Source organism: Arvicola amphibius, chromosome X (assembly GCF_903992535.2).
Source record: "Arvicola amphibius chromosome X, mArvAmp1.2, whole genome shotgun sequence".
NCBI lineage: Eukaryota > Metazoa > Chordata > Mammalia > Rodentia > Cricetidae > Arvicola > Arvicola amphibius.
The window spans coordinates 137,208,998-137,236,927 of record NC_052065.1 but is presented as its reverse complement, the minus strand read 5'-3'; the positions used below and the strand labels follow the sequence as shown (position 1 = coordinate 137,236,927).

The following is a 27,930-nucleotide window of genomic DNA, read 5'->3' as shown; positions in this document are numbered from 1 at the left end:
ACTATAGTCACACCAGCTTCCTCAATGTTCTCTGAAAATGTCATGCTCACCTTAGGGTGCTTGCACTTGCTATTTCCTCTGTCAGGGATGATCTTCCCCCAAGAAATACTCAAGACTTGCTCCTTTACATACTTCTAATCTTGACTTGATAACCCTTCCCACTGAAAACTTCCCTGACCAACCTATTAAAAATGAAAAGAGATTTTTCTCTATCTGTATCTACTCTGTGTATAAACACACACACACACAAATGTGTATGTACACAAACACTTATACATAAAATACCTTTGTGTTTTTGTCTTCTATGAAACAGGAAAATATAAGTCCTACAAAGCCTTGATCCATCATTTGGTACATGGCTTGTGTACGAACATCTGAAATATAAATAAAAATATTCTGTTAATAACCTATACTTAACAGATTTTATTTAGAGATAATAGTAAGAACTAATTATTAGTTACCTTATCAACACTCATATTCTACAGGCAAAATAGAGATATATTGTAATGATATATAAATGTCAACATATTTTTGTCAAGTTAGAGAAATAGTATGAAAAGTTTGCTATTAAATAGTAACTCTAGGCTGCTTAGCCTGAGTGGCCCTGTTACAAAATGTAGCACAGAAAAAAATTAGCTATCCCTAAAACTTCATGATTTTCTCTAGACTACAAGATAGGCTTTGGAAATAACAAAAGAATTTCTTAGAAGTAATGCCTTCTAAGTTTCCCTTTTGATGACCATGCTATGTAATGGAGGAAAAACAATACTCATTTGAGGAAAATAAACAAACACTGTGACCTTATAACACTTACCAACATGGGAAGGCCAAACGGTTATGTGAGGGTGAGAATGATACCAGCCAACAACTCTCATGGGACGACCTGTTAGTTCAGCCAACCTGTATGTTTGTCAAGGTATTTTCAAAATAAAAAAAAAACCTGATGCTTATAATAAAAGCTCAAAATACATAATTAAGGGTGAAATAAGATTGATGCTCAGAATTTCCAATGTTATTCACTTAAAGTCATTTTTTAAATATAATTCATATTTCTATTATTGTCTTATTCCAATTGTGCAAATGTTTGTTCACTCAAATCTTTACATTCTCTGCAAAAAAGCTTGTTTAAATCTTCAAAATTCATTTATATTTTCAAATTGAGAATCTTCATCTACTCCTACTTCCAGTAAAAAATACTTAAGAAATAAATGTGTGTACATTTATGTCCAGCGGTTCACAACTTTCCTAATGCTATGGTGATCCTTTAATACAGTTCCTCATGTTGTGGTGAACCCCCCCCCACCATAAAATAATTTTCGTTGCTACTTCATAACTAATTTCCTTTCTATTATGAACCATAATGTTAATATTTCTGGAAATAGAGGTTCACCAACGCAGTCATGACACACAAGTTGAGAACCATATATACTGATATGTGTACATTGTAGGATGGAACAGACATGCTAGGCAAGTGCTCTGACTTTAAGCCATAATAATTTTTTAAATTTATGTCTATAGTAGGCTGTCAAATATTAAAAAGAGCCAAGTAAAGTGGTTGTAGGCCAAAGTTCACAGTTCAGTTCCCATGTCTTGTAAAATGATGCTTAGTTTTCCTAAAAACTACCTATATTAAAACACAACCAAATGATTGCCATTTTGACTGAAATGAAATGGGATCACAACATAATTTTGATTTGTATGTCCTTGATGGCTGGATGTTAAATACTTTAAAAAGATTTTTTTATTTTATCTCTGTGTTTTACTTGCATGTATTATGTGTACCATGTGCATGCCAGGTGCCCAGAGGTTTATTCTTTTGAGAACATGAATCGTGAAGAATTGAATGCTATTTTTTCCTAGTTTCAACTCTGTTATAGTTTCTTCTTTTTGTATAGATAAGTGAATAAAAAAGTAATTGAGGGATTAAGGAGGTTAAGAGCACTGGCTGCTCTTCCAGAAGATCTGGGTTAAATTCCCAGCACCCACATAGCTGCTCACAACTATTTTTAACTCCAGCACCAGGGAATTCTGGTCTCCAAGGCATTGCATGCACATAGAGCATAGTCAAGCATGCAGGCAAAACACCCATTTAATTAATAATGAAAGTTATAAAAACAACTTAAGTGAAGCATTACTGCTTCAGAATGGCCATTGTAACTATATTAAGATGTATAGAGTTTGGGACTCAGAAATTGTCTGAGTGGCTAGGTTAAACTAGCTGTTTTTATTTGTGAGTTAATTGGAATAAAGTCATTTAATTTTAAAAAGAATGCACTGTCTACTATGTTCATTGTGCATATATTGATTGGCAGCGTTTTCTGTATACATTCCAGATATTTACTGCCTGTCTGAAGTATAGTCAGCAAAGATTTTTCTCCCATACTATGTAAGGAAGGGCTGGAGAAATAGTTTAGTGGTTTAGAGCACTGGCTGCTTCCTAGAGAATCCAGATTCAATTCTAAGCATCCATATGGCAGCTTATAACCATCTGTAAATGTAGTGAGGAGCTGTGGGCAGGCCTGCTTTTCGTCCCGCCTGGCTCCCAGCCGCCTGGCTAGCTTATGCCCTGAAATAATTACACGGAAACTGTATTCTTTTAAACACTGCCTGACCCATTAGTTTCAGCCTTTTATTGGATAATTCTCACATCTTGCTTTAACCCATATTTAATAATCTGTATAACACCACGAGTGGTGTCTTACCGGGGAAAAATTCAGCATGTCTGACCTGGTGGCTGGCTCCATTGCGTCTGTCTCAGAGAGGAGAGGCATGGTGATTGCCAGAGGCATCTGCCTCACTCCCAGCATCCTGTTCTGTCTACTCCACCTACCTAAGGGCTGACCTATCAAATGGGCCAAAGCAGTTTCTTTATTAACCAATGAAATCACCTCAAACAGAAGACCCTCCCACATCATGTAAGTTCAGTTCCAGGAGATCCAATACCTTTTTCTAGCTTCATGGGCACCAGGCACACACACACACACACACATATATAAGCAAAATACCCCCACACATAAAATTAAACACACACACACACACAATACATTTTATACAACTAAGTCTGAGGAACAGTACACTAAAGTCAGGCCAAGTGGACTACCCAGAACCTAAGTGGATCATTAAGTCTGGTGGCTTTCAGGCAGAGAACATCTTCAAAGAGACAGAACCCTAGATATATCCAGTGGGTTCCACTTGAGTACTCCACAAAGCACAGAGGAACACAAGTATGTGAGGAAAGGACCTGAGGCCCAAGAAAAAGTAACTGCCCCTTACAAGGGTGATGGTAAGTAACTACTTGGCCCTGAGAAACAGGATGGGACCAGCAGTTGTTTCCCCCTACAATACCCTGCCAAGGTAGAAAGACATCTTTTAGGAGGCAGGGGGCAGAGTGCTTAGAAGGGTCCTATGTTAGGAATAAGGAAAACTTCCTATACTCAGAGTTGTTCTGCTCTACACAGTTAAACCTGAAAAGGCTCAGATGCTCTCCAAGTTGCTCAACAGCATCCTAGAACCCAGTGCTCATGTGTCTGTATAGCAAGACAGAACATGTCTCAAACAATGAAAAAAAAACTAAAGTTGAAATAAATAAAAGTATTTTAGTTTTAAAACAGAGTCTCACTACATACCACAGGCTGGTTTCTGCCTTTAAGTACTGGGATTACAGGCATGTGCCATTATACCCTAGCTGACAAATTATTTTCCTGGGCAGATTAGCAATACTGAAACACAGAAGAATCATTTAGATGAGGCATGACATTTGGGGACCTGTCATGTCACTAAAGCACCAGTTTCACAGAGCAATGGAACCTTGTAGTAGCTCTACAAGCTGACAGACAGCTTTCTTCATAAAGTGATTAACAGCATTTCTAGTCAGGGTATTCTCTATAGAGATTATCACACTGTTTGAGATTTAACAGAATGTATGTATATGTGGATACTCTAGAAATTTTTTTTTAAAAAATATTTATTTATTTTATTATGTATACAATATTCTGTTTGTGTGTCTGCCTGCAGGCTAGAAGAGGGCACCAGACCCCATTACAGATGGTTGTGAGCCACCATGTGGTTGCTGGGAATTGAACTCAGGACCTTTGGAAAAACAGGCAATGCTCTTAACCTCTGAGCCATCTCTCCAGCCCCAGATACTCTAGAAAATTTTAGCCAAGTTTTCAAAGCTTTAGTTGGTAAAAAAAATATGTATCTGATACAGAAGTATCTCAACAACTGGATCAATTGAATTATTGAATAATTTCTTCAATAAATAACCATGCAAAGATTGAAAGATAGGGAAGATGAAATCAAGTAGGCCATGTTAGGAGAATCTGTTGATAATTCTTCCATACTAATAAAGGATTTTGATTGGCAGTTAAGGCTTGCACTTTCTGGTGGCAAAGTTGCTACATTAGGAGCTGGAGAGATGGCTTAGTGGTTAAGAATCTATACCACAATTGCAGAAGATATAGATTTAGTTCCTGGCATCGACATCAGGCAATTCACAACTGCCTGTAACTCCAGCTTCAAGGGATGCGATGTCTTCTGAACTTTTCAGGCACCTGCACTCACAAATGGCTTATTTACCCACACATAAGATAATAAAATACATATTTTAAGAACGTTGAATTACAAATGAAATCATGTGAGCAGCATTTTCTTATGTGTATCTAAGGTACTCTTAGGGAGTGTATTTCACACACAAAAAAACCCCAAATATCATGATGTAAAATGAAGCAAACTATATTTTTGACATAAATAAAGATACTTTAGACTCTAACAAATTCCTTAGAAGTGGCAAAGAAGATGGCCCTGAAATTTAAATATCAAGAAATGATGACTATCAATGCTATAAGATTTCAGTGCTCCAACTGATATAGCAGAGTGACTACTGTGTATTCAGAAACCCTGTAATGTTTGACTGTTACATCAGGAAAGCAGCAGTGATGATATTGCCAAGATAAAAATCTATCAATTAGGCTGGGCAGAGGTGGCGCACGCCTCTAATCCCAGCACTCGGGAGGCAGAGGCAGGTGGATCTCTGTGAGTTCGAGGCCAGCCTGGTCTACAAGAGCTAGTTCCAGGACAGGCTCCAAAACTACAGAGAAACCCTGTCTCAAAAAACCAAAAGAAAAAAAAATCTATCAATGTGAGCAAAGTGGTGGTGCTGCACGCCTTAATTCCAGCACTCAGGAGGCAGAGGCAGGCAGATCTCTGTGAGTTCAAGGCCAGTCTAGTCTACAGAGTGAGTTCCAGGACAGCCAGTGCTGTTATACAGAGACACCCTGTCTCAAAAAAAAAAAAAAAAAAAAAAAAAAAAAAAAAAAAGAAAAACAAAACAAAATAAAATCTATCAATGTCCTAAAAAATGAGATTTTATGATGAAAAGAAAATGTATAAAAAGATTAAAAAAAAGGTATAGGAGGGATTGAAGAGATGTCTCAGTGGTTAAGAGACCTGGCTGCTTTTCCAGAGGACTCAGATTCATAAACTCCAGTTCCAGGGGATCTGTCACCCTCTTCTGGCCTCCTTAGGCACCAGGCACACATGTGGAACATTTACAGCTTAAAGTAAAAACAAAATACAACTTTTTAAAAAGCTATAGTAGCAATTTTCATGACTAATTTATTTAATTTCTTAAATACTTAAGAAATCTGTGCAAAAGTTCTACTATAAGCTAAAGATTGGTTCAAAAGCAATGTAAATGCACAAAACATAAATATACCTGAATATGAGATTACATGTGACTAGCAAAGGAATATATTTTTATATGTAATCAATCCAAGATCTTTGAAAAACCTTTTTTGTTTTGGTTTTTCGAGACAGGTTTCTCTGTAGCTTTGGAGCATCTCCTGGAACTAGCTCTTATAGAGCAGGCCGGGCAGTGGTGGCACACGCCTTTAATCCCAGCACTTGGGAGGCAGAGGCAGGTGGATCTTTGTGAAAAACCTATTTTAAGAGGTTGCATATAAACTAGAATATTCTATCTTACTTATATTTCAAAGTGTTATAAAACATAAAATTTAATAGAAAAAACTTGATGAGATATCATCAAAATACTCTAAATGCATATAAAAAACTTTAAATCCTAAAATATAGACAAAAGAAAAAGAAAGTAACATTAACATTATTGCTTTTTCATTTCCTGTCTGACTGGGAGACTATACTCCAAGTAATAAAATATTGTTGGGCTAGCTGGTGGTGTCTTACATTTTAAGTCCCAGCCCTTGGGAGGCAAAGGTAGGTAGGTTTTTGAGTTCAAGGACAGTCTTTTCTACAGAATGAGTTCCAAAGACAGCCAGAGAACTCTGTCTCAAAAAAGCAAAATAAATTAATTAATTAAATTTAAATTAAATAATTAATTTAAAAAACAAAGATACTTTTACAAAGTGCATATTTTGTTATTGACTTCCAATGAACTGTTAACACAGATATATGCTAAATTCAACATTAACAATTTATTACAAAATGAAGCTATAAGCCAGGAGGTGGTGATACAGGCCTTTAATCCCAACACTCAGGAGGCAGAGGCAGGCCCATTTCTGTGAGTTCAAGGCCAGCCTGGTCTACAAAGTGAGTCCCAGGACAGACATAGCTATTACACAGAGAGACCTTGACTCAAAAATAAACAAAACAAAACAAACAAACAAACAAAAATCAAAGTGGACCTACAGAAAACAAACCCAAAAAAGTAAAATTTAAATATAAGTAGTATACATGCATAGAATAAACTTTGAAAAGTATACAAAGAAGCTAGTTGTTATGACAGCTATCTGCAATCCCAGCACTCAGGAAGTGGAAGCCAGACCAGACTAGGCTACAGAATAAGACCTTCTCTTAAAAATTCCCAAATAAAAAGTATAAAAAGTATTTTAAAATTTATTTTATCCAGTCTTATGTACAGATAGAACCAGAAAAAGATTAACTTAATCTAGTTTAACAATAAACCACTAGAGAGAGGCACTAATATAAAGTTAACTTGCCACAGATAAAGTATGGAATTCAGACTACAGGAAACAAATCATTCTTTGGTTATCTTTAAAATGGAATAACGTGTTCAGTTCTCTTCATTGCATTTTTCTGAGGGAACAATTCACAAACTAATCTTTTCAGGGATAGGAACCAAGATAACCTAGAAATTAGGAAAACTGGAAGAGCAAGAAGGAATGGAGTCAATGCATAGAAAGTATGATGGGAAGCAAAAGAAACTGCCTATAGAGCTCACTGTTACGGTGTTTTACTCTGGGTCTTGTTGATATTTGTAAGCATGACTGTTCAAAATTTATTTCTTCTAATAAAAGAAACAGAAAGAAATGAAATTCTGATTAACCTGGGATGAGGAGATAGCTCAGTTTACAAGGTACTTGCATTTTAAGTACAAGGCCTTGAATTTCATCCCCAGAACTTAGAACCCAGTCAGTAAGCAAGTAACAGGCCTGGATAGATGGCTCAGTGTTTAAGAGTGTTCTTGCAGAAGATTCAGGTTTAGTTCCCAGCACCTACTTGATGACTCATAGTCATTTATCTGTAACTCCAGTTCAGGGAATCTAATGCCCTTTGACCTCTGCAGGCACCAGGCACACACATAGTGCACATATATACGTGCAATCAAAACATTCATATACATAAAAAACTTAATTAAAAAAAGAAAACAAATGACAAAAAATGTTGGCAAGGTTATAGGGGAAAAGGAACTATTCGTGGGAGTATAAACTGATACCATGGCAATGGAAATCAGCAGGAAGTCTCCTCAAACACATAACTCAAATATAACTACCATAGGACCCAGCTATATATTTCAAAAACCTCATAGCCTACTACTGAGATACTTCCAGATTCATGATCATTGCTGCTCCATTCACATCAAGGAAATGAAAGCAGCCTAGATGCCATCAACTAATATATGAATAACTAAATTGTGGTGAAGTTAGAAAATATATTGAGTGAAGTAGCCAAGATCCAGAAAGACACATGTTATAAGGCATAAGTTTTTTTTCATATGTGAATCCTAGCTTTTAATTTTTATATATGTATATTTTTGTAGGAATAAATGTGTGTAGATATGAGGAAACCACAAAGAGGCCCATGAGGGGCAGGAATAGGGCTTTCAGGAAGCACAATGGGGAGGGCAATAGAACACATGTATAAGCAGAAAGAAAATACTGAGGACAGATTTAAGTAGGGGTAGAGGTAGGGAGATGGTGGAGTAGAGGGAGTGGAGGTAGAGTCAACTGAATGTAAGCATGTAGAAAAATATCATATGGAAACTTCCTACTTGGCAAAGTAAAAATTGTTAAAGGTAAAAAGTGTTTAAAAGAAAAGAAATAGTACCCAAATATAGACACACACACATGAGAGAGAGACAGAGACAGAGAGAGAAAAAGGGGGTAAGAATGACTAACCAAATAATTATACCTAAAGAGTCAATATGAAAACCAGGGAACATTTACCAAGGAGAAAATTTATGAAGCCACCTAAAGTAAGATGACTATAGTCATCGCATCTGTGTGGCCCAGAAGCCCCACAAAACACAAAGCATCTAATGTATTAGTAAGGATATTTCTGCCTCTGTTGAGGCTGCAGACAGCTGCTCTGGAGAAATTTCTACACGGTCCTTTCTCTTGTCAGAACGTCGCAAGATAATGACAGAATGGATGTGAACAATTCTGATGGTATCCATCTAAAGAAAAATTCAAAGAAAAGGTTATTTCTCTCTCTGGTCAATTATACTTCTCTCTCCAATTTTCTGTAATTATAGGATTACATTTTATTAAAGTAGCAGTACAGAATTTCAGTTTTGAAAATTGATGCTTTTGTTATTAATGATGCCATGTTATATATGTGTATATATATAAATATACATATAGTATTTCTAAGTCAGAGTTTCACATAGTTCAGCTTGGCCTCCAACATGTTGTGTGGCTGGGGCTGGACTTGAACTCCTGATATTCCTGCCTGTATCAATGCATGATATCCCAATCAAGATATATATACATATATATATATTTTTTTCAGAATATTCAGATCAAGGATATACTTTTTGAATAATCATCTAAGATGTACAAAATGCATTATCATATGAAAGAATATAAAAGTGTTCAAATGCTAATAATATGGTTGAGGAAAAAGTATTATACATGAAATCACAAAAATAATGGAGAAAAATCAATGTGAGGAAATCAGAAGAGTAACTTACATTAGAAAAAATTATTCATAGAGAAGGTAGGCAAATGTATGTATTTTTTGATTGCTGTGTGTGGACATATAGAATTCTTGCAACTGCCAAGTGGGTATATGAGCTACAGAAGAGGTAAAGTGTGAGTAAAATGTTTGGGAAACACATTGATTAAGTGATGTAGTTGCAGAGCTCAAGGTGGGCTGGAAGATAGGAAGGCTAAGAAAATACAGAATAAAAGCATGTACAAAGTTTCTAATATCATGTAGTGGATATCAAGATGAATTGGAAAGAAATTAAACACGGCCATATTCTTCTGGTAGTATTTAAGCTTAGGCTCAAACTGAGACAACAAAATTTTCTGAGGTAACAAAAAAGTATGGAGACTGGGGCCAGAAGTCTGGGCCTAAATCAAGAGAGGTGTACACATTTAGAATAGTCTAGAGTTAAAGGTAGAAAATAAACAAAGAAGACATAAGGAGCAGTGAAATGTTTCAAGTTTGATTAGGGGTGGGGTGGTTGGCTTTCAATGACAGAAGTGGAAAGACAAAGATAAAATCTGAGAGGATTTTTTTTGATATAAGCTATGCTCTCCCTACTGTACAATATAAAATCCATTAGGCACAGCTCTTAAAATGTCAAATCTGATTTAAAATGAGCCATAAATATGATACCCACTATAATTAAAATGCTTAATACAAAAAAGGAGGAGGGTGAAAATGTGAAATATCTCAACATTTCTTAAATATTGACAACTTTAAAACTTAGAACTAAGTAAAATATACCTGTATAGTAACATTATTTTCATCCTTTTGCTGTACTTATTTATTAAAGAAAATGTGAATATTGCTAAAAGTTAGCATTTTGGTATGAATAACTATACTGAATAGACAAATATCAAAACAAGGTATCAATTGCATAACAAATACTGACTATTCTTTTAATAAATAAAACGTTATTGAAGGAATAACATATTCTTTTTGTTGTAGCTGTTTGACAAGGTCTCACTCTATAGTCCAAGATGGCCTGCAACTTACTATGTAGCTTAGGTTAGCCTGAAACTTGCAATGATCCTTTGCCTTCCCTTTTGAGTGCTAAGATTACAGGTGTGAGCCTCCTGGCTTTATGACTTATTGAAAACACAACACAGATAGCTCGAAAGCTTATATCTCAGAAGTCTGTTATGCTTTTGCTTTATTCAGTTACTTAGAGTTCCCATAAATGTGTTCCTATTTTATGGGTCAGTGGCTTTTCACACACTCTCCCTTCTGTGTAAATACTTTCACTTGGTAAGCTCTTTCATAATAAGTTCCTGACCATACTATAAATATCTAACCATTTTCCCTTCACATGTATTCTTTCATAATAGATATGTACTTATTTCTGGTAGAACACACATGGTACTCTATTTTCACACTTTTCTCCCGTACTAGAATACAAGTTTCTCAAAAGCAGGGGCCATATTTCATTCATGATTTTCTTACCAGCAACTAGTACAATGTGTGGTGGGCATAGAGTAGACAAAAAATAAAATTAGGAGCAAAGACAGATGCATCCCCTCTCAAAGAATAATGAGACATATGACTGAATTTTCAATAGGATCTATGAAAACCCAAAGATTACATCTTAGAGAACTACAATAAAATACATGCAAACCAAGAATTCTAGAATCAAAGAATGTATCCTTTAAACTGCAGACAAAATAAAGATGTCTTCAGATGCCTAATGGAGGGAATTTATTATTAGGACAGAAATGCTACAGTTCTTCAGGCAGGTAATTCCAAAAAATGAAGAAATGATTAAGTGCCATAAAAATATTTGTATAAACACATGAATACAGAATGTACAAAAAAGTAATAGCCATGTTAAATAAAGCTTAACATACATATAGAATTAAAATGTATGACAATAATCCAAAAGGCAGATGGATATGAATTAAAATAAAAAAGTTTTTAAGTTTTAGTACAAATACTCCCCAACTTATGATTATTCAATAAAGGATTTTTAAACTTTACATTGATGGGGATATAGTATACATTCAGCAGAAATTGTACTTTAAGTTTAAATCTTCTCCTGGACTGTTGATAAACATGTAACATAATAGACTTTTGCAAAGCTGAGCTGCAGCTTTCAGTAAGCCATACAATCATGAAGATAAACAATGGATACTGCAGTGTGCTAGGATGCTTCGTACTTTAGGTATATTGTACACTTGGGTACAATATATTATATTGTATATACATATATGTATATACATATATATACATATATATATGATATTTTCAACTTACAGTGAATTTGTTAAGATATAATAAAGTTGGATTATTGAAGACATGGTAAAAAATAGCTGTATTAAGCTATAACATGTAATGAGGAATACATATTTTATTATGTAGGATAACCACTAAAACATAAAAGACTATTATAATAAATGGAGGATCAAAATAGAATAATAAACTTTATTTGATTAACAAAAAAGACAAAAAAGAGAAAAAGAGTAATTAAAAATAAAAAGGTAGATTAAACAGAAAGCAAAAGAATGGCAACTGTAACTCATATATATTAGTAACTACTAAAAAATAGCAAACTCCAAATAAAGAGATTATCAGACTAGACTTTTATATGCTGCTAATAAGAGCTATAAATATTGGTATACAGACATACTAAAATCAAGAAAAAACTTTACAAAAGAGTAATGATTAAAGGAATATATAGAACTAATAAGTAGGTTTTCTTTTTTTTTGAAAATGATGGTGACTTAAGTATAGTATTTGTAGTCTAATGTGACTTTTCTTAAAGAGTTATTTATGTACTTTACGTATATGGTTTTTTTTTTCTTCCATGCATATTTGTGTACCAGAAGAAGGCATCAGATCCCATAGGTGATGGTAGTAAGCCACCATGTGGGTGATAGGAATTGAAATCAGGACCTCTGGAAGAGCAGCTAGTGATCTTAACCATGGAGCCATCCCTCCAGCCCGTGACATTTTTTAAATAAAAGAAGTGTTTTGGTTAATCTGGGTTGTCAACGTGGCTGGATTGACAGACGTCTAGAGTAGAATTAGGGAAGCTCACTTCTGGTATGTCTGTTCCAGCATCATTGTCAGAGAGGACGGATTTCCGGATTTCTAGGAGACTAAGGGGGAAGGTTTCTCCCTGGGTGTGGATTTTCCATGCAGTAGTCTGGGAGCCCAGGCAGAATTAAAGAAGAGAAAGCCTGCCAGGGCAGCCTAGCTTCATCCTTCCTGAGCTAGAGCATGTAGTACCGTCACCATCACTCATGGCCACAAGACTCCAGAGCCTCCAGCCATCTAATGGAGATGCACATCAGCTACAGTCCAGGGAGCTTCCAGGCCTGGATTGGGACTGCATCATTTGTTCTCTTTGCTCTGAACTGAATTATTCCACTCTCCAGCAAGCAGAAAGCCAATGTTGGACCACCAGTCCCCAGTTGGGTAACAAATCCTATAAAATGCCCTTCATAACAAATATCATAGAGAGGGAAAGAAATAGATCCCAATTCTATTGCTTCTGTTCCTCTAGAAAACTTTAACACAGGAAGAAAGACGGTTTAAGTGGTTATGGTGAAAGAGTTTGTAATAAAGATAATAAGTAGAGCCGGGCGGTGGTGGCGCACGCCTTTAATCCCAGCACTCGGGAGGCAGAGGCAGGCGGATCTCTGTGAGTTCAAGGCCAGCCTGGTCTACAAGAGCTAGTTCCAGGCCAGGCTCTAAAAAAAAAAAAAAAAAAAAAAACTGCAGAGAAATCCTGTCTCGAAAAACCAAAAAAAAAAAAAAAAAAAAAAGATAAGTAGATGCTTGGCCTAATAGCTTGGAGAAAGCATAAGAAACTATTTATATTGTAGTTTACAGAATCATTGGGCTCTGATATATTGAAGGAAAACCTAGCTGGTTTTATACAATTAGAAAATGGCAGGAAAAGTGGGGTGGGAGTGTACACTCAGGAGAAAAGGTAACAAGAATATGAATCAAACCTCAAAGTCTTAAGGAAAGTGGGAAAAAGGCTAGAAAACAGGAACAGAGTAATGCTGATCAGATTATTACTGGTAGTCAAGTAAAGTTTCTACAAAGAATAGAAATTAGGTTATATTCTAGTGAGAATTTTCATCTGATTTGAGTAGAACAAAAAACATGCTGCACAATTTCAGAGTGGATTAATGTCCTGCCTGAAATAATCAAACAGACTGCAGAAATTCCTCCCCAACTGCAAATTTCTATCATGCAAAATTTTATCATACATACCTTTTCTGCAACTGTGCGCATTTCAATTCCAGTGTATGTAAATTTGGAGTCACTCCTATTGGAGATAGATTAGAAAAGGGGGGAAACTGGGGTTTGGAATAGAAAAAGGAGTCAAGGAAAAATAAGATAAACAGTTTTTGCAATGCAACCTTAGCTGAAACAAAAGAGGAGGGAAGCGGAACAGAGTAGATTCCAGGTTTTAAGGAGTGGGCTTGATAAACAATAACCTATACTTTGCAGTTTAAACAAAGGGGACCCAAAGGTTTTACCATCTCTCAAGCTTTCAAGTTACTAGGAACCTCTAAGGCTCATAGGAGGTAAGGTGCAATAGGACTGAAATCCACTGACGATTTAGATGGAGGAATGGATCCACAAGGGAAAAGCCTCTCAATGTGTGGACATTATGTGCTACAGTGAAAGTTACTGGCATATCTCTGACATTTCAGAGAACAGAGAATGTAAAACACAAAGCAAGAAAATGGAAAGCAATAGAACTAAAGTCAAGTATATTATTTCAGTTAACAAAGTTCTATCCAGGTACCTTGCATGCAGTAACCTATTGGGCTCCTGGAGCTCCAACAAAATTCTACTTATAAGAACTTTGATAGGTTTGCTTACGATGTTGGTTCCTTCAGCCAGAATTTTCCACATGGGAGCATAAATATCTCAAATAAAAGTCATGCTATGATTTAAGGTTAAAATGAACATTTAGGATTGTGGTGGAACTCAGATTGTATTGTTGAGGGAGTTCTGTACTGTTCATGTTAAGATACCGATTACCAAAGTTGTTGCAGTTCTTCACCAAGAATCAGTTTAGAGATTATAATATGATGTAAGTAAACAAATATTGTCTTACCTTATGTCATCATTCAACTGGAGTAGGAAAGAGCAGAAAACATTACTGGCACATTGTTATTTAGTTATAGTGATGCAATTTTACATGAAAATTAGGTAATATGTTCACACACAACAGCATGAAGGACTAGAGAATTCAATCTTCAGCACTTTACAACTACACTGTATTTCTTTAACTACTTTCACAGCTCTGTAACATTTAACCACACAGAGACTTTGGAGTCCACGAAACCCTTTGACCTGAGTACTTTGCCATACTTTAAAATGCTTTCATGATAGCTCTGCTTCCCATAAGGAAAACTGGTGGTGGAACGAGAGGGTACTGTAATCGTGGGCTGCTTGTTTCCTAATACCTCGAAATCTTCATTATACCAGAATGTTTTTCTGGCCCGATTTGCTGCTTTGATCACTGGTGTGATAACCCCCACCCCCCGTGGGCTCAAGCAGACCGCTGAGGGTTTGCAGGAACATAAGCACGGGTCAGAGAAAAAGGACCCCGCAACAGCATTCGAAAACGCAAAGGACCTAATTTGCGTTCCTGTGGCCTCCCAGCCGCTTCAGAGACTACTGGGTATTGATCAGCAGGATTTCAGCCAGGTTGGCCGACCTACTCACCTCCCCTATACACAGACCCATCACCTCCTCCTTTTCAGTGCTCAGAGCATGGTTGAGACAAACTAGGAAAGCGTCAGACTCAAGATGAACCGCTTGCACAGCTTGCACCACCTGCACCGCCATCTTTGTCGGTTCCACTCACATCCGCCTAGGGCTCACAGCAGCCTGGCCAACCCGGTGCTCCTACGCAGCCTTCCCAGCCTGGCGCCCGACGCTCCGCCCCAGGCCTGGCCAAGCAGCGCGGGTTTCACGAGGGCGGAGCCTGGGGCGCGGAGGCGGTGCCACTGCTGGTACCTGGGAGACCTCCCGGGTCGGTCTGGGCTGGCGAAAAAGTGGGACACTGGGTGGAGGGCAAAGTCGGTCTGCGCGGTAGTTTGGGCTGCTGGGCGGCTGGGTGGCAGGGAGGCGGTGTTTTTCTGCCGGGGCGTACGTGGGCTGTGAGCAACTCCGAGCGCGAGGGCAGACGCCTCCATAGTGCTGGCGCCCATTTTGCCCGCCCTCTGAGGAGAGCCCTGCGCGGCCTACACTCGTCAGGGACAGCTCTTTGAGGCGACTTCGCCAGGAACAACAACCTCTTTTGAAAGTCGGTCCTAAAACAGTTAAGGTTTTATTTTATTTTGTTTATTTCCAAGTCACAACCCTTGAATCTCTCTGGATCACTTCTGGCTGCTGGCCTGACCTAACTTCAGTTCTAGTGACCTCGGCCCTGGATGTCCCTTGGTTCGCCCTGGGCTCACGTCGCGATCCCTGCTTGAGTGTCCCGGGGTGGGGGACCTGGAAGTTTTAGCCTAACTGTTCTGGAAGAAGAGTAATTAGTCCAAGAAACATATTCATGTGAGTAACCTTTTACAGAAAGTGTTTTACTGTGTCTGAAAAAGCAACTCCACTTTGCTTGCTGTTTTTTTTTTTTTTTTTTTTTTTTTTTTTTTTTTTTTTTTACAAAAGCTTTTAGATATGTATTTGTTTGATACAGGAAAAGAAGGATTGAGAGAGGGACTTCGCATTTTATTCAGGTTCGATTATATCACGTCAAGAAACTAGTTGTAGGAAATTACAATTTTCCTCTGATCTCTTTACTGGTGTCAGACATGATTAACTTATATGTAAAACTAATTTTATTTTAAAATATGTCAATGAACTAAGTGATAAAGGTACAAAACTTCCTTCCATTTTACAAGTTTACCAATTAAATGAGGGATTTAGTATTGATTATAAATGAAAACAAAATATATAACACACAGTCTCCATAGCACATAAGTTTTTGTTTGAATTTGTTTTTTCAAATTCCTTTTGTAGTTCTGAAGCCAGGCAGATATGGCAGTACTGGAAAGGGAACTTATTCAAGCTGCTACTTGAAGAGGTGTTGATGCTTTGCTCTCCTCTCCCAAGTCAGTTCCAATCAAAGTCTTCCCACAAATACTGTCCCAAATCCAGGGCACTATGGTGCAATATATATGCCTACAACCTCTCTTTTTACCTTATGTTTATGCCATATCTTTCCATGATTAAGTTTTATAATGATAAATGTTGGAGAAATTGCAGGGGTGTATTGGACCTAGCTGCATTTTCTCTTTGTTTCAATTTTATGGCATATATAATATATTTTCAGTTATTGTTCATAGCTAACATGTCCTGCTTTGGTGGGGCAGAAAGTACTGCGCACCTTATTACATTTGTGTAAGGAATGTTTTTTGTAATTTATCTGTTTAGCCATCTTCAAGAAGAAAATACTTTTGTTTGTTGTTTTAGTCAGTCTCTTATTCCAGGATGTTCATGCTACTTTTATAGCTCCAAACATTTGACAAAGATCAAATGGGTCAATGTACCTACACGTTTTTGTTTCTGTTTTCTGTTTGTTTTATTTTTCGTTTTTCAAGACAGGGTTTCTCTGTGTAGCCCTGGCTGTCCTGGAACTCTCTGTGGACCAAGCTGGCCTTGAACTCAGAGGTCCTCCTGTCTCTGCCTCTGAGTGCTGGGATTAAAGGTGAGTGCCACCACCACCTGACACCTAGACATATGTTAAAACATATGAGAAGTGTTTAATAAATACCATTGCAGTCAATATGTTTATAATTTTACACCTCAGGGAAACTGAGGTAGAGAAAGATTAGATTGTCTGAGGGTTGCAACACTTCTAAATGGTACAAGCAGGATTCATTCATCAGCCCAGCTGATACCTGGGCCTATGTTATTTGGCAACTGAAATTATAATTGGATGAGGCTCTTAAATGGTTTCAAGTAATTAGCCTATTCAACCTATTGATGCTATTTAAAAGCTCAAATACCTCAAAATGAAAGCAAGTTATATTTTTGTAAAGAAAAAAAATACAAAACCATTCTTTCTGTAAAGGAAAAAAAAAGATGGTTTTGTTTAAATTACAACCAAAGAAAGCTCCTCTGTATTCTGTCATTCATTTAGAACTTAATTTACAAAATGTATAAAAATAATGTGTCTAGGTCAATATGGATTTTGGAATCAAGGCAACTTCTGTGGAGGCCATCTCTTTTAGTGGATGTTTAGCTGTAAAGTTATACAAACATATTTTGGGTTGCAGTTGTATTTGAAACTTGTAGTATTTTTTTAAGTAAAATTTCATAGGTTTATATTACATGTATTGTATTGTACCTTGTAACTAAATTTATCCTGCGGTTTTAAGATATTCCTTAGTTTGGAGAATCCTGTATTTTGTGAACAAATACAATATGCCAAAAATGTTCTCTAGTCAATTAAATTTGGGAAATATTAAACTGTATAAAATCTCTGTACAGTATAACTTAGTTGGAGTTTTTACTATACTAATATGCTTTTATGATCTCCAATATTCCCAAACTTATTTGACCAAGGAAAATGTTGGGATCAAGTGTTCTAAAGAATCACATCTATGGAAATGTTTCATTCATCCAACATGTGATTTTTATAGACTTTGATCTAAATGCCTTTTGCTCAGCCTTTGCTTTTATCTAGTGAGGGTGTTGATGTTTTCATAATTACGTGGTGGCTTATCAGTCCTTTGATCACTGCAGTTGCCTTTCTCTGGGCCCTTATGCTCTGAATGATAGGACACACAAATCCAGACCAAAGTGCTGAGTGTTGTTCCATTCCCAGGCTCATCTTGTCAATACCCAGCCTGTTACCCTTTGGAGGTCACAGCAGCACACTATTTCTTCTGAGAATATTTTGTAGTGCCTGATAGTAATTCAGAATATCACATACTATCTGCCTTCTCTTCCCCTGGAATTATTTCCTTCCAATGTCAGTATGACCAATAAAGTTTTGTTTTTATTCAAAAGAAATTTAAATGTCAACATGTTGGTTGTTGCTAGGACCTATCTATATTTATGAAATTGAGATGGTCTTGAAATTTTAACAGTTGGTTCCTGCTTAAAAAATGTGTGTGTGTGTGTGTGTGTGTGTGCATATGTGTGTGTGCTCATTTTTATTTTTGTATTGAAATTTACTGGGGGTATTGTATGTATTTCTAAAGCTCTACAAGAGAGCAGAACACTTGTATTTTCTCAGTGAAAAAAAATGGCTTACAACATATATAAGTAGAGACTCATGCATTTTAGGCAGATAGAAAGCAAGAGCAAAGGTATGCAACATGAAACAACACTGGTATTTGAAAGAAATTTTGGCTTAAATACAGTGGTAATGGTGATATTTGCTGGAATCGCTGACCATAGGGTGTAGCAACTGAATGAGAAGAAGAAATTCAAGATAACTCATAACTTTTGAGTGTACAGAAAATGTGATATTGCCATACAGAAAGTAGAGTTTGGTTAAGGAGAAAGGATGCTATCATAAGTAAGTTGAAAATGAGAGAGTATATCTAGGTGAAAAGGGGGACATGTGACAGGTTCAGAGTTATAATCACTCTGGAAATAAATGGATAGCTATCATACCTATTTATTCGTCACACAAATGTGACCATATTCTCTCCTCTCTCTCTCTCTCTCTCTCTCTCTCTCTCTCTCTCTCTCTCTCTCTCTCTCTATCTCTTTCTCTTGAGACAGGGTCTCCTTATGTAGTTAACCTAGAGCTAAGTTATGTATACTAGTTGGCCTCAAACTTACTATATATATAGCCCAAGATGGCCCGAACCTTGTTCAGCCTCTGGCATGCTAGGATTACAGGCATGCACCAACATACCTGTTTTGAGACAATAGTTTTTACTCCTACTTTTCTTTTTGGGGATAAGCAGAAAAACAGTGTTGGGGGAATCATATTCAGGATGGTGTCCTTGACAAAAGAAGGACTAGGTTTAGCTTCATTCCTTTATTTTTGGCTTCTTCTCATTCCACATGTGCTCTGGACAATATCACTTTGAAGGCCCTATCTCCCAAACTATGCTTCATTTCCTTTCCCACTAATAGCTACTTATTAAGAATGGGGAGTCTCTATTGTGGGACAGATACCCACTGATGTATTTGTGCTCTGCAAAAAGTAGGAATATAGTGAATCTGCATCATGATGCTATGAGTGGTTTCCACAAGATTCTATTCATGAAAATGCATGTGAAGTTATGAGCTCAAAAGCTGGGCATAGAACTGTTATGGAGCGTTTCCTTGCTACCCCAAACTCTGAGAACAGTACTTTATTTACATCTCGTAAAGAGCAGAGAAATATTTTTTAACCTTCTAGTTTTAGAATAAAAATTTTACAATTATGCCTCTGTTGAAAAACAGGCTTCTATGACATCCTGCTTAAGTGAAATAGGGAGTTAGATGGATGGCTATTATTTGCTTTCAGAAAATCATGAAACTACACTAAATATTTTTCCTAAAATGAAAATCCATTTCTGATAAGCCTCACTAGTATAAATAACTTTTTAAATAAAATGACAGATATTTCCTTTCCCCTTATAACAAACTTAGTCTCATTTTAGAAAGCCATATACATCATTAAGAATCTTTTTTAAAATGTAAGCAGTTGGGGAGTGGCTTTTATCTGAAGAATATGGGATGCATGTGCCTGTTTCACTACTTTTCTGCCAGAATCATGTGTCCTTAGGTACACCTTTGCACATTTTCTATTGTTAACACACTACCGTTGAATACTGCTTTGTAGATGTAAATGAGAAACTGTGTCCAGCCCCCTGTAGTTCTCATCTCCCCACAGAACAAACTTAGAATTCTTGAATGCTTTGCCATAGAAAGTTAGGATTACCTAGGTATTGCCTGTGTGTCACTTGAGTTCCTTTTTCAGAAAGCTTAAGATGGCATTTGATATGTTTAGGTTGTACAAATAGATGTGTATGAGGCTTGGTTCTGTTTGGGTTGCTAGTCCCAGGTCACCTTGCTCACTAGTGAGTTCATCCCAACCTCAAAAGTCACACCTGTGTCCTGTGCGCGGATGCTGCAGGCTTAGGTGGAGAAAAGCAGGGCTAGAATTGGAACCCAAAGCCCAGAATGGCAAGAGAGGATGTGGGGGCTCCACCCGATCATCTCTGGGTTCATCAAGAAGGTATCTACCGCGACGAATATCAACGCACATGGGTAGCTGTGGTGGAAGAGGTAACTGCTTTCTTTTAAAATTTATTTGTTTTTGTTTTCAAGTAACCTGGTTTCTATCTAGTCTCAGTATTCTCATGTCTTTGGTTTTATTTTTGATCATTCCTATTAGGAGACAAGTTTCCTAAAGGCTCGAGTTCAGCAAGTTCAGGTTCCTTTAGGTGATGCAACTCGGCCAAGTCACCTTCTTACTTCCCAACTACCTCTCATGTGGCAGCTCTACCCAGAGGAGCGCTATATGGATAACAACTCTCGCTTGTGGCAGATTCAGCATCATTTAATGGTACACATTTTACTCAATAATTTTCCTTTGTCCTGAAGATCTAACAACAGAGTGCTTTATAAACTTTCCCTTTTCTGACAGGTCAGGGGAGTACAGGAACTACTGCTTAAACTTTTGCCTGATGATTAACCTGGTATGTATTTCTATGTTTTCTCTTTCTTCCCTTTCTTTCTTTTCACTCTATTCAGTTGTAGTGATTTGAATGATTTTTTTTTCAGGTGCTGGAATTCTAAGAAGATATGCTCTCTGTTCTATTCATTATATGGCAATCACATCATTCACCACTGCAGTGCTCCCACCTTTGGGTCCTGGTGGGGAGGGAGTAGTTTGAAAACTGCAGATGTTTAGGAAGGGTCATGAAGAACACTGCCAGTGAAACTACAGAGAGAGGGTTACACAGGGCAGAAATCAAGCCAACAAAAGCATTTAGTCAGGAAATGTAACTTGAAATGACTCCTTTGGAAATTGCCATAGAACCTTTAATGGACTTCATCAGCTGAACCTGGGATTTGGTGAATCCCAGAAAAATCAGCACATGCTTCAGAACAAATGCCCTCATCAACAAGGACTTGGTACTGATTTAGAGAGAAGAGAGCAGCTTCTAGCAGCATCAACATGTATTTGTCACTTATTTCCCTTGCAGCAAATTCACCCGCCTTTCCTTCTTCCATCCTGTAAATACCTAAGGTTTTATTCTAGTGTTTCCCATCCCAGTACTGACGTAATTTGAATATACTGAAAACTTGAGGAGTTCTGGGAGAAAAAGGTTATTTGTACTGATGAAATTAGTTTCAAAGGCTCCTATGCCTTTCTTCTTTCTGAAACTGTGTCTTTGAATTGCTTTTACAAGATTCTCATCAAAACCCTGTGAATCTAAATTCTTTGATTACAAATATTTTACTTATTTGGTTTCCATTTGAGCTCAAAAGATAATGTTACCTTTTATTGGCACTTTTCTCAAGAGGTAATAGCAACTAACATTACTAATTCATGGGAAAGTGTTTGTTTTACTTGTAAAGAATTTCCTGAATTAAAGTAGTCATGACAGTTTATGTACATTAAAGTAAAATTTTGCTTTTTAAAATAAGTCTTGGGCCCAGAACAGTGGTGCATGCCTGTAATCCCAGCTATTTGGAAGACTGAGGCAGGAGGATCATTTGACCCCAGGAGTTTAATGCCAGCCTAAGAAACATAATGAGGCCATGTCTTAAAACAATCAAAAATGACTTGGTTATAATAGTTACTGTGTATTGAATTCTTATTGCTTTTCAGTTACTATTCTGTGCACTTTATATATTTTATCATGTTTAGTCCTTCCGTCAGTTCTTTGAGGTATGTATAATTCTTATTGCCATAAATAGTGAAAGAAAAAGTATTCAAGAAGTTTAATCATTTACCAAGGGTTTCTTTTGTGAATCATAAAACCAGGCATTGGGGTAGGCCTTTAAAACGGTGGTGTCATTCCAACATTTGTTTACAATATTCGAGATGACTAGACTGATTTTTTTCATGTCTGTATCTTCTGTTCTTAATGAGATGGAAATATAAAAATATAGTTGATTTATCCTATTAATTAAGAAAGACTATTTTTAGTGCAATCATTTTTCCAACAATTGTAAGGTCATACTATTTGCTCTAGAAGAAAATTCCATGTAGATAGACATCAAAATCTTTATTATTAAAAAAGCAAAATTGTAATAATATTTTTTGTTTTAGTTTTCTGGATATGCCACAAAAGGATCCATGCCAGAAACGAGCCTGTGAAATACAGAAATGTTTACAAGGTAGGATATAGATTTTTTAAAATATTTTTTTTTAACTTTACCTGTCAACTAACTATAAGAAATTAATTATGTTATCAGCAACTTTCATTAGCTTTAAATGTAACATTTCTATAATTAATCATGAATATTTTCTTCATCGTATTATGAAATCTTTAGAATATTAAAAGTGATGCTTTGTAGGGAATGGGAGACTGTCTTCAGTGGTAGAGCATTTACCTAACATGTGCAAAGCCTCAAGAGTTCTATCCTCAGCACCACACACACAAAAAAGTGATGTCATTTAAGCTATGGGTTCTTGAGTCCCATTGTACATTAGAATTACCTAACTTTTTTGTTCTTGTTTTGTTTTGTTTTTTGAGGCAGGGTTTTTCTGTATAACACCCCTGGCTGCCCTGAAATTTTGTAGACCAGACTGGCTGCAAACTCAGAGATTCACCTACCTCTCCCTCCCCAATGTACCTGGAAAACTTTAAAACTTGTTTAGCACATATAAAGCAAGCTTCCTAGAGGCAGCGTCTAAGCAGGAATCATTTTACAAAGCTAACCAAGTGATTTTAATGCACAACCTGAGCTAAGCAAAGTCCTTCTATAAAAAGACTGGTTTGGCCGGACTCTGAACATGGCTGTCAAGGAGGGCTAACTGAGAAGCCAAGGACAATGGCACTGGGTTTTGATTCTACTGTATGTTCTGGCTTTGTGGGAACCTGGTCTGTTTGGATGTTCACCTTCCTAGACCTGGATGGATGGGGGAGGACCTTGGACTTCCCACAGGGCAGGGAACCCTGACTGCTCCTTGGACTGGAGAGGGAGCGGGAGTGGGGTGAAGGGAGGGGAGGGGAAATGGGAGGAGGGGAGGAGGTGAAAAATTGTAAAATTATATAATTTAATTAAAAAAATGGGAAAAAAGAGACTGGTTTGGGGTTGAGGATATGGCTCAGGGATAGAGTACATGCCCAGAATGCACTAGGCCCTTGTTTCTATCATGAACACTGTTTATATACACAAACAGAAAGACCCAAGGATGATAGTGCATACTTATAATCTCAATACCTTGGAAGCAGAAGCAGGAGAATGACAAGTTCAAGACTAGCCTGAGCTAAAAAGTGACAGCCTATCTCAAAAACTCAAAAATACATATATACATATCATATAGACAGGTTTTAATACTAGATTTCGGGGACTAGGAATTAGCTCAATGGAAGACTAATTGCCAAGTATTCATGTGATCCTCAGTTTGATCCCCAGCCATACCTACTCCAATAAGCTTAGAGCATCTGTTTCAAAACTCGGGTGGCTGTGGTTGTGTGGTTTACTTTCTGGGCCCTCTGTTGTATTCCATTAATTTTGCTCAAGACTGCTTTGGCTACTCAAGGTCTTTTGCTCTTCCATATGAGTTTAATATTTTTTCTAGTTTTCTGAAGAACATTATTGACATTTTGTTGGGGATTACATTGAATCTGTAGATCACCATCAGTGGTATTGCTATTTTATCAGTATTCTACACATCCATGAGCATGGAAGGTCTTTCTATTTCCTTATGTCTTCAGTTTCTTCTTCAGTGTTTCATAATTTTCATTGAAAGGTCTTTTTTTCACCTTAGTTAAGAATATTCACAGACATTTTACTCTTTGAGGTTATCGTTGTCCTGATTTATTTCTTTAGTGAGCTTATTAGTATATAGAAAAGCTATTGGTGGGCTGGAGAGATGGCTCAGAGGTTAAGAGCACTGGCTGCTCTTCCAAAGGTCCTGAGTTCAATCCCCAGCAACCACATGGTGGCTCACAACCATCTGTAATGGGGTCTGGTGCCCTCTTTTGGCCTGCAGGCATACACACAAACAGAATATTGTATACATAATAAATAAATATTAAAAAAAGAAAAGCTATTGGTTTCTATATGTTTACTTTGTATTCTGATACTGTGCTCACTTTTTAAATTCTAAAGCTTTTGATGGAGCCTAAACTTCTCTAAGTATAGAATCATATTTATAAGCAAAAATAATTTGACATTCTGCTTTCCTATTTGTATTTATTTTCTTTTTTTCTCTTGCCTGATTTTTCTGCTTAACATTTCAAGTACTATATTAAGTAAAGTAAAAGAGAATGGAAACTCTTTTCTAGCTGCTTTCAGTTTCCTCCTATTCAGTATGATATTGGCTATAGGTTATATTTAGCATTTATTTAATATTTAAATTTTTTTAGCATTTATTCTGTGAAGATATAGCCCTATTTTACCTAGTTTCTTCAGGCTTATTTTATATGGGAGGATGTTGAATTTTATTGAGTGCCTTTTCTCCATATCTACTAAGGTGTTGGTGTGATTGTTTTTACTATATATATTGTATTTATTGATTTCTGTATGTTGAATCATATTTGCATCCTTGAAATGAAGCCAACTCTTTTCATTGATGTCACTGAATTAAGTTTTGAAGTAGTTAACAGGCTTTCTACATGTATGTTCAATAAAGGATATTGGTTTCATAGAATAAATTTGGAAGATTTTTTTCCCTTTATTTTACTTTTCTTGTATATGGTATTTTGGCTGTACATATGTCTGTGCATTGCATGTGTGTCTGGTGCCCATAAAAGCCAAAAGAGGGCTTTGGATTTCCTAGAACTGAAGCTACAGACAGTTGAAAGCCATCGTATGGGTGCTGTGCATCAAACCTAGGTTCTCTAGAATAGCAGCCAATACTCTTAACTGGTGAACTATATCTCTCCAGCTCCATTCTTTCCTCTTTCTACTTAATGGTGTAGTCTAAGGACCATTGGTGTTAGTTTTTTGCTTTTGTTTTTGTTTTTAAAATAATGGTTGTAGAGCATCTGTATAGCATGTGCAAAGCCCTAAATTCAATTTCCACTACCACAAACATGCCAGGATTATTGCTTTTCTTTGATGGAAGATTTTTTTATTATACTTTCAGCCCCGCCCATTGCTTTCTATTGATTTATTTAGATTTTTCATATTGGGAGTTCAATTTTGATAGGCCATATTTGTCCATTTTCTTAGACTTTCCAAATTATTGACATATTATTTTTCAAATTATTATTTCAGTTGTTTCTAGTGTTTCTTTTGTCTTCTATTATTATTATTATTATTATTATTATTATTATTGCTGTTTATTATTGTTGCTGCTGCTGCTGCTGTTGTTGTACTGGAAATTGAACCTGGGGCTTTGTTCAAACATTCTACCAATGGGTTATACTCTCAAGTCTCTTGTTACTTTTTAAATTTTTAAGTTAACCTATCTAGCCTTGAACTCACTCCACAACCCAGGTAGGTCTTGAACTTGAGATCCTCCTTACTCAGTCCCCTGAGTATTTTAGGATTATAGCTCCATGCCACTCAAATTTATTAATTTGCGTCTGAGTCTTCTTTCTTTGGATTCGTTTAGCTTGTTTGTCAATTTTGTTTATCTTTTTTAAAAGTCAACTATTTTATTGATTCTTTGTATTTTTTGTGTTCTCTATTAAATTTCTACTTGATTTTTATTTTCTTTCCATTTATTAATTTTGAGTTTGGCTTGCCCTTGTTATTTTCTAAAATCTTAAGATACATTCTTAGGTATTTATATAAGATCTTATTTTTTAATATGGGCATTTATAAACTATGAGTTAAAATGCACTATAGATCAAATAGACTTAATAGACTTTTACAGAATATACTATCCAACAGCTACAGAATACATATTATCTTCATCAAATTATGGAACTTTCTCCAAGATAGATCAGGCTGGATGGCTTAAGGGTATGTTCCCCATTCCATGAGCTTTTGGTATATACAACCAGCTTGAACCACCATTAGCTCATGTTTATATGTAGCTAAGTGAGGACTCACTTGAGGCCCTCAGTCTGTATAGCTTGGAGACTGGCAAATGTCCTAGCCACACACTGCATTCCCAGTGCCTCAGAGAATGAGCATGGAGGCCAACCCATTACTGAGTTCTGAGCTGGGAGTGGAGGGATGCAGGTACTAAGCAATCCACAGGTGTTGGTCTTGGCACTCTGAGCCTTAGAACCCATAGTAAAGCACATAACCATGGTCACCTTACCTTTATGTTTTATAACCCTTTCAAAACCTAAAAAAACCATTATCTTCCAGTTTTATTTCAGAAGAGAGGAGGCATTAAACTTTACATTCAAGCCGCAGTTTGCTATGAAATTATGAAAATGTGGGTTGTATGCATTTTTCTAATTCATCAATTTACAAAATGGGACTGGAGGCCACTAATCATATCAAAAACTACTGCCAAAGACACTTGAATAAAACACAAATTATATATTAAAATAGCTTTCAACCACTTATAAATTGATTTTCTTCCGATTAGAGTTTTAGATACTTATTAATGAATTCTCCTTTTACTTCTTGACCTGTTGACAGACTGCTAAACAGAAAGAATTCAATAGAGTTGGGTATATCTTCCTTCTAGGTGCTAAATGAAAAGGGTTGGAAAATTCCTAATTACCTTGTACCTTCTTAGTTTTATGATATCATTACTAAGAGTTGTCTGTTTTTCAGCCAACAACTATATGGAATCGAAGTGTCAGGCGGTCATCGAAGAACTTCGTAAGTGTTGTGCTCGATATCCCAAGGGAAGATCTCTTGTCTGCTCAGGATTAGAGAAGGAAGAAGAAAACCTGACATTGAAGTCTGGATCCAAGTAAAGTTGTGCTGAGAAGTTAAATTCTGCTTTATGTTTCCCTCAAGTGTGTTTTATTTACTTCTTCAAGCCAGGTAGCAGCAAACAGCAAATGAAAAAATTAATTATAAGAGTTATCAAATATGCCATCTATGCAAAATAGACCAAAATAACCTGTTAGAAAATAAATATGTATAATGTAAAATGGAACTGCTAAAATAAACCTGTTTTACATGAAAATATTGGTTTGTTACTGAGTGTATTTTAAGAGACTATTAGACACAGATATTAATGGATTCTCTTTTAATCCCTGAATTCAGACTGTTATCTGTATCTTGATCTTGCTTGCCAAATCTTCGATCTCTGTTGAATATGCATAAGATACACAGAGCAATGTGTAGAAAACAGTTTATTACAGAATAACCTGAAATATTCTAAAGAGTAAGTGGATAATGTCCAGAGATCATTATGCTAACATACCTGTTGAAGTAGATTGTATTCTATTCATCTTTTATGTTTTTAACTTTTATTTTTATTGTATGTTAATAGGTATTCTGCTTACATGTGTGTCTCTATACCGTGTGTGTTGAGTTACAGACAGTTGTGAGCTGCCATGTGGATGCCGGGAAATGAACTCGGGTCTTCTGAAAGAGCATCCAGTGCTTTAACCCCTGAGCAGTCTCTCCAGCCCTGATTGTATACTATTTTCTAAATTTCAAGAACAGGTAGCTTTCCCAAGGGTGTTTTCCTCTCCTGGTGATTGATAGGCACATTTGGATTAGCTTGCAAGAATGAGAGAACAATTGTATGGCTTT

At 36.5% G+C, this 27,930-nt stretch overlaps 3 protein-coding genes across 6 annotated transcripts in view; 2 read left to right on the top strand and 1 right to left on the bottom strand.

The window, feature by feature from the left end:
* Nucleotides 1-15,122, bottom strand: part of Brcc3 (BRCA1/BRCA2-containing complex subunit 3) — a 34,921-nt gene extending 19,799 nt beyond the window's left edge. The window contains exons 1-6 of one of the 3 annotated variants that reach the window (XM_038317111.2): nucleotides 14,899-15,121; nucleotides 14,285-14,301; nucleotides 13,429-13,483; nucleotides 8,552-8,671; nucleotides 815-902; nucleotides 286-374 (exon numbers count right to left, since the gene is read on the bottom strand). In XM_038317111.2, the coding sequence (XP_038173039.1) occupies nucleotides 286-374; nucleotides 815-902; nucleotides 8,552-8,671; nucleotides 13,429-13,483; nucleotides 14,285-14,301; nucleotides 14,899-15,021 (492 nt within the window). In that variant the 5' untranslated portion in view covers nucleotides 15,022-15,121. Of the gene's footprint in view, nucleotides 1-285; nucleotides 375-814; nucleotides 903-8,551; nucleotides 8,672-13,428; nucleotides 13,484-14,284; nucleotides 14,302-14,898 lie in introns of all 3 variants that reach the window. The other 2 variants (XM_038317113.2, XM_038317112.2) reach the window with 2 other exon arrangements.
* A 472-nt stretch (nucleotides 15,123-15,594) lies between these two features.
* Nucleotides 15,595-21,779, top strand: Mtcp1 (mature T cell proliferation 1). 2 transcript variants are annotated; one of them, XM_038317115.1, is made up of 5 exons: nucleotides 15,595-15,732; nucleotides 20,261-20,412; nucleotides 20,522-20,692; nucleotides 20,774-20,825; nucleotides 20,911-21,779. In XM_038317115.1, the coding sequence occupies exons 2-4, from the start codon at nucleotides 20,308-20,310 to the stop codon at nucleotides 20,819-20,821; spliced, it is 324 nt and encodes a 107-aa protein (XP_038173043.1). In that variant the 5' UTR covers nucleotides 15,595-15,732; nucleotides 20,261-20,307; the 3' UTR covers nucleotides 20,822-20,825; nucleotides 20,911-21,779. The 2 variants fall into 2 exon arrangements, with proteins under 2 accessions (XP_038173043.1, XP_038173042.1); XM_038317114.1 differs by having other exon boundaries at nucleotides 15,620-15,732; nucleotides 18,913-20,412.
* Cmc4 (C-X9-C motif containing 4) lies at nucleotides 15,598-27,355 on the top strand. The gene is made up of 3 exons (XM_038317116.1): nucleotides 15,598-15,732; nucleotides 22,409-22,476; nucleotides 26,995-27,355. The coding sequence occupies exons 2-3, from the start codon at nucleotides 22,419-22,421 to the stop codon at nucleotides 27,138-27,140; spliced, it is 204 nt and encodes a 67-aa protein (XP_038173044.1). The 5' UTR covers nucleotides 15,598-15,732; nucleotides 22,409-22,418; the 3' UTR covers nucleotides 27,141-27,355.
* The last annotated feature ends 575 nt before the right edge of the window (nucleotides 27,356-27,930 follow it).